The sequence below is a fragment of the Pristiophorus japonicus genome, chromosome 17 (assembly GCF_044704955.1).
Source record: "Pristiophorus japonicus isolate sPriJap1 chromosome 17, sPriJap1.hap1, whole genome shotgun sequence".
Classification (NCBI taxonomy): Eukaryota; Metazoa; Chordata; class Chondrichthyes; family Pristiophoridae; genus Pristiophorus; species Pristiophorus japonicus.
In genome coordinates this window covers 34,962,301-34,969,014 of record NC_091993.1, presented here as the reverse complement: position 1 = coordinate 34,969,014, position 6,714 = coordinate 34,962,301, and the positions used below count along the sequence as shown (strand labels likewise).

The 6,714-nt window shown below is 50.7% G+C and overlaps 1 protein-coding gene across 2 annotated transcripts in view; it reads left to right on the top strand.

Annotated features, from left to right (window-relative positions):
• The first annotated feature begins 3,953 nt into the window (after nt 1-3,953).
• trpm7 (transient receptor potential cation channel, subfamily M, member 7) overlaps nt 3,954-6,714 on the top strand; it is a 147,584-nt gene continuing 144,823 nt past the window's right edge. For both annotated transcript variants that reach the window (XM_070858629.1, XM_070858628.1), the window contains exon 1: nt 3,954-4,109. In XM_070858629.1, coding sequence (XP_070714730.1) covers nt 4,107-4,109 — 3 coding nt within the window. In that variant the 5' untranslated portion in view covers nt 3,954-4,106. The remainder of the gene's footprint in view (nt 4,110-6,714) is intronic.

Sequence of the window (6,714 nt, the reverse complement as noted above, 5' to 3'; positions counted from 1 at the left end):
GTGATCATGGCCCTCCAAACCGTGGTCTAGGATCCACATTAACTTTGCGGGCCCGTTTCTAGGCAAAATGTTTTTGGTTGTTGTGGATGCTTATTCAAAATGGATCGAGTATGTAATAATGTCTAAGCACGTCCACTGCCACCGTCAAAAGCCTACGAGCCATGTTCGCCACGCACGGCCTGCCTGATGTCCTTGTCAGCGACAATGGGCAGTGCTTCGCCAGTGCTGAATTCAAGGAATTCATGATCCGCAATGGGTTCAAGCACATTCAAGCCCACATCCAACGGCCAGGCAGTCCAAACCATCAAGCAAAGCTTGAAACGTGTGTCCCGAATCCTGCTCAGCTACCGCACCAGACCCCACACGCTCACCGGGGTTCCCCCAGCCGAGCTACTCATGAAAAGGGCGCTCCAAACAAGGCTCTCGCTTGTCCACCCTGATCTCCATGATCACATCGAGGGCAGGCGGCATCAACAACGCATGTACCATGATCGTGCAAACTTGTCACGTGACATTGAAGTCAATGACCCTGTATTTGTACTCGACTATGGACAGCCATTATGGTCCTAAATGGCTTGCTGGCACTATCATAGCCAAAGAAGAGAGTAGGGTATTTCAGGTCAAACTTGCTAATGGACTAACTTGCAGAAAGCATTTGGACCAAACTAAACTGCGATTCACAGACAGCCACGAGCAACTTGCAGAGGACACCACCAACTTTGACTCTCCAATACACACACAAGTGGCAACCGACATCATGGTCGACCATGAAGCTGAACTCACCATCCCCAGCAGCCCAGCGAAGAACCAACCAACTCGCCCACACCTGCATTTATACCGCGACGATCGACAAGGGAGCGAAAAGCCCCAGATTGTCTCACCCTGTGAATAAGTGTACTGTTGACTTTGGGAGGGAGTGATGTTATGTATGCAACCGTAGGTAACCAGTATCATACCGCCACCAGAGGGCATACCTGTTGGAGTCCCAAGGGATCCCAGCATCCCTTGGGAGCATTGTATATAAGCAGGCCTCCCATACTGAACCAACACTTGAGTTTGAATAAAGGAGCTAAGATCATACTTACTCACTGTCTACAGTACTCAGTCACATTGCTTTATTATGACCGCAACAGTTTGGACCAAGGCTGTAATGAAGTCTGAAGCCGAGTGATCCTGGTGGAACCCAAACTGGACATTAGTGAGCAGGTTATTGGTAAGTGCTGCTTGATAACACTGTCGACGACATCTTCCATCATGTTGCTGATGATTGAGAGTAGACTGATGGGGTGGTATTGACTGGATTGGATTTGTCCTGCTTTTTGTGGACAGGGCATACCTGGGCAGTTTTTCACATTGTTGGGTAGATGTCAGTATTGTAGCTGTACTGGAACGGCTTGGCTGGCTAGTTTTGGAGCACAAGTCTTCAGCACGACAGCCAGGATGCAGTCGGGGCCCATTGTCTTTGTGTCCAGTGCACTCAGCTGCTTCCTGATATCACGTGGAGTGAATCGAATTGGCTGAAGACTGGCTTAAGTGATGGTGGGGACAGGCCATACCCAGATGTTAGTGAGGAGGATTTTGCAGGGGCGACTGGGCTGGGTGTGACGTAGGTCTGGAATCACATATCGGCCAGACCCGGTAAGATTTTATTTTTTAAATTTAACTGAATTTAAATTCCTCAGCTGCTGAGGTAGGATTGGAACTCGCGTCTCTGGATTACTCGTCCCGCAACTGATGGTGCAGTGTGGCAAGGTGGAAATTCATGTTATGAACATATTGTTGTCAATACACAGCAAATCTCTGGGGAGGAGGGTGGAACTGCTTCCCTTCATCAGTTGTCTTGCTGTAATCTACAGGATTTAAAACTCCTCCTCCATTCAACTATGACTTGATCATTTGTGTTTTTTCTCTTGTTAACCTTTTATTTTGGCCTGGATTCCAGACCTTGGCCCTTCACCTATATTTCTCAATATAAAAAAGAATGGTGGGTTTTTGATTGAGAAATACAATTGTCTTCACAAATTAGCAGTACTTAGCTTGGAATAAAAACTGGAAAGGCACAGACCCGTTAGCATCGGAAGGTGAAATAGTTCCGTCGGACCATTCTTCAAAAGGTTGTATGCATATTACTACTTGAAATATTAAACTTTCATATGCTTGCTAATCCGCTGTTTCCCGCAATTTACACTTCCATCTCCAATTTCCAGCATTTATTTTGTCTTTATTGCTATGTAGCAAGAGAATATTGTGTAAAGCAGAGATCTGGTGGGGGGTGGGTTAACAAGGAAAAACAAATGGTTTTAATGACATATAGAAGGAACGATAACGGGTGTGGTGTATTGAAGCACTGCTGTGTGCAGGGCAGAGTCCCTTCACTTAGTTTAATTGCTGTTTGGGAATTGTTGCAGACAAACTGTGCTCACTCCATCACCTCTCAACAGACTGCCCACTGACTGAAGACAGACTCCTGCGCCACAGTTAATGCATCGGCCAGAGAGACCAAGGGGCAGAAAATGTATGATGGCCTGGATTCTGGCAGGACCAAGTGCAAAAATGGTGTGCTTGTTTCAAAATCAGTACACTTGGGAGTTTCTCTTGTTTTCCAGAAGCCTCCTTTTTTTTGTTCTGCCAGGTGCGTCACTTGCTTGAAATGGGGATGTTCAGAGGGCACGTGTCTTGTATTTTAAAGAGGTCCAGCATTAATTTAGAAACCTCTGTTCCAAAAAAAAACAAACCCAGCCTATCCAATCTTTTGTCATAGCTAAAATTCCCCAGTCCAGACAACATCTGTGTAAATCTCCTCTGTGCCCTCTTTAGTGCAATCACATCTTTCCTGTAATGGGGTGACCAGCACTGCACGCAGTACTGTAGCTGGGCCCTGCCTAGTGTTTTATCTTTTTTCTTAGGTAGTCCCTCGGAGTCGAGGATGACTTGCTTCCACACTATAAGTTCTCTCTGTCACAGGTAGGGTAGACGGTGGTTGGAGGACGGGTGGATGGGTTGTTGCGCGTTCCTTCCGCTGTCGACACTTGGCTTCAGCTTGCTCTCGGAGAAGAGACGCAAGGTGTTCGGCACCATCCCGGATGTTTTTCCTCCACTTTGAGCTGTCTTTGGCCGGGGATTCCCAGATGTCGGTGGTGATGTTGCACTTTATCAAGGAGGCTTTGAGGATGTCCTTGAAGTGTTTCCTCTGCCCACCTGGGGTTCACTTGCCGTGTCGCAGCTCCAACTAGAGCGTATGTTTTGGGAGGCTCATGTCGGGCATGCGGACGATGTGAGTGTTTTATACAGTTCAAGCATAACCTCCCTGCTCTTTTAGACGTCTTCAAATCGAATATCAAGTTTTCTCTTTTTTCCTGATGGAGCTCCAGCCTGCTCAATCTTTGTTATAATGGGTGCAGGTATATAAAGCTTGCGAGAGCTGCCTGTTTCCATGGCAAGAGGACCATGGATTGCAGCCGTGGCTGACGGGTGGAGATGTCGCGGGGTGGTGTGGGGGCTGTGCCGGGGGAAGAGTGCCTGGTGCCAAATCGGGGGGCGGTTCCCGGGGGCGGTGGGGAATGTGGAAGCTGTGCCGGGGGGGGATTCGCCTGTGGGGGTGGGGAATATGAGGCCGGGTGGGGGGGGGGAGGCTGCCCTGGCTGCCAGTGTGCCTGACTGGGCGGCCATTGATAATCTCCACCATCTTGGCCAACATTCCGCCCTCCAGCTGCCTCACGGTGCAGGCGCCAACACGTGACAGGCAGCTCCGCCAATGGCGCCGCGCTCTTGCATCACGTGCGCGCAGGGACTCGCCGCCCTGCCCCCTGAGAGCCTCGCGGCTGACCACGCCCCTTTTTTCGCTGACCCTTTGACCCGCCGCTGGGGGAGGGTGTATTAATATTCTAAAACCCGCCCATCCTCCCGCCGTGGCGCCAATGGAGACGCCCCGCCCCCTCCGCCGGCCCCCACGCGGTCATGTGACGGCGGCTGTCCGCCGAGCTCGAGCACCAGTCCGAGCCGCCCAATTATGAGCGAGGCCGCGGCTCTGGCTCTTTGCTCCCGGGGCTCTCGCTCCCACTCCCGCCCATGGCCCAACGCCACGCCGAGCCTCGCCCGTGAAGAGAATGGTAGGTGGCCGAGGGTTCGCGGCTCGCCGACCGGCCTGAGGGCCGCGCACACGGCTCGGCTCCCGGTTCCGGGTCGGCCCGGCCGGGCCCGGGAGGCAGCGGCTCCCCGCGCACTGTGTGCCGAACGAGTGTGTGCCTTGTCCGGCCTGGCCGGCTGGCGCGGGGTGACTGTGCGAGTATGACGAGGCTGCGGGCCTGCCCCGGGCCAGCGCGGTGACAGCCGGGGGTCGCCGACTGCCGGCGTTTCCGATCCCTCAGTAACCATGGCGACTCGTTCATCAAATCGCTTATCACCGTTAGTGACAATAATCTTCAGTGTCCAGTGAGAGTATCACTGCCATTTTAACACCCGGTAATAATGGTCATCGTGGGCCCCGACACCCCGAGTAATAATGGTCATCGTGGGCCCCAACACCCCGAGTAATAATGGTCATCGTGGGCCCCAACACCCCGAGTAATAATGGTTATCGTGGGCTCCAACACCCCGAGTAATAATGGTCATCGTGGGCTCCAACACCCCGAGTAATAATGGTCATCGTGGGCTCCAACACCCCGAGTAATAATGGTCATCGTGGGCCCCGACACCCCGAGTAATAATGATCATCGTGGGCCACGACACCCCGAGTAATAATGGTCATCGTGGGCCCAACACCCCGAGTAATAATGGTCATCGTGGGCCCCAACACCCAGAGTAATAATGGTCATCGTGGGCCCCAACACCCCGAGCAATAATGGTCATCGTGGGCCCCAACACCCAGAGTAATAATGGTCATCGTGGGCCCCAACACCCCGAGTAATAATGGTCATCGTGGGCCCCAACACCCCGAGTAATAATGGTCATCGTGGTCATGATACGAATTGTGTCTCAATGTTTGCCACTCTTCTGTAATCTGAATTAACGGGTGGTTTTTGGCTGTCACCCTCGAGCCAAGTCTATTACTTGCCCTTCTCTCCTGCCTTTTATCCAGCCATGCCACCTTTCCTTTATATCCTCTCTGGTATTATGCCCTCGTCCCCCTGCCTTCCCCCCCCCCATCTCCAATCCCTGCACCAAACCTCCACTACCCAACTCGTTTGCCACTCCCAGACGAACCCCGAGGATAAGCACGTGGCTACCCATGGCATTTTCTGAAAGGCCCCTGTCATTGCCTCTTTACAAGATACCACCCCATCTGCCTCAAAGGGTTGCTCAAACTTGGCTTGTATTCCCTTAAGTTTGAAAGATTGAGGGGTGATTTTAAATGCTAATGGATTGAATCGGGTAGATAAAGAGAAACTTTGCTCTGATGTTGGAATTCAGGATAAGATGGCATAATCTTAAAATTAGAACCAGACCATTTGAAGTAAAATCTGGAATCTTGACCCAAAAAAGGCTGTGAATGTTGGGTCAAATGAAATTTTCCAGACTGAGAGCTTTTGTTTAGGTAATAGTATCAAGGGGTATGGAAGAAATGCAGGTAAATGGAGTTGAGGTACAGATCAGCCATGATCGAATTGAATGCTGCAATGGGCTTGAAGGGCTGAATGGTGTATATTATCTTCCTCTCTCACTGACCTTGCACCTTCCCACCTGGCCCTACTTTCCACATGTCCCACCTAAACCACTACAGTGGTGACATGGCTTGTATCACCAAATCACACTTTGGTTTCTTCCCCCTACTCCTCGGGTACTTTCTCCTTTGAGCACCTCGCCTTGTTCCACCCTTCTTGCCTCGAGAGTTCTCGTTCTCTTCCGCCCCCACCCAAGCTACATCCAGAGTTTCTCTGCGATATCCTTCACCTGCTAATGCACTGACAGACTACTCATCCTCTGTGATTTCAATCTACTATCTCAACTCGCCTTGCACTCTCTCCTCAAATTTCACTGTCCTCCTTAAACATATATCTCCATACAAACTCTCCTACCCACATTAGGACATCCCCTCAACAATGTCATCTTGTGTGGCCTCTGCTCCTATGGTCTCAATCCCAGACAAGGCTATCTTGACCATTTTCATATATCCTTCATCACCCACATCCCCCAGCCTATCCAACCACACTTCTTTCTGTGTCCGCCGCAGGAATAAACTCTTCCTCCAGTCACTTGCTCTCCCGAAAGGTACTAAAGGCCTAACTTTTGGCCTTCATTTGCCACAGTACATCTGCTCAACCGTTCCACTGGTATGGTCCCCACCGTGGCTCTATCAAGCCCAAGGGGCGCAGATGCACAACACACCATCTACCGCCAGATCTGGCTGGATGATTTCAAGTGCTATTGCTGTGCAAAACCATCCAGTACTCCAAGATCATCCTGGAGACTAAAGATAACCCAATGACTTTTCAGCACTACCAACCATCTTCTTAAACCCCTCTCCCCAGTCCCCTCCACCCTTGCCTTCCAATAGCAAGTGGGAAACCTCATAATTTTTTTTCGTTATGAAGATGGAGACTATCTGTTCAGCTGCCTCTGTTGCCCTCTCCCTCTTTGCACACCAATCTAAATCTCAGTCTAGACTCCTCCATGCCCTAGCCATGATTGTGTCTTTCTCTAGTTTCTCCCCACACTGAGCTCACCTTGGCCTTGAGACCCACTTACAGCTCTCTTCACCACATTTCTCATTAAACT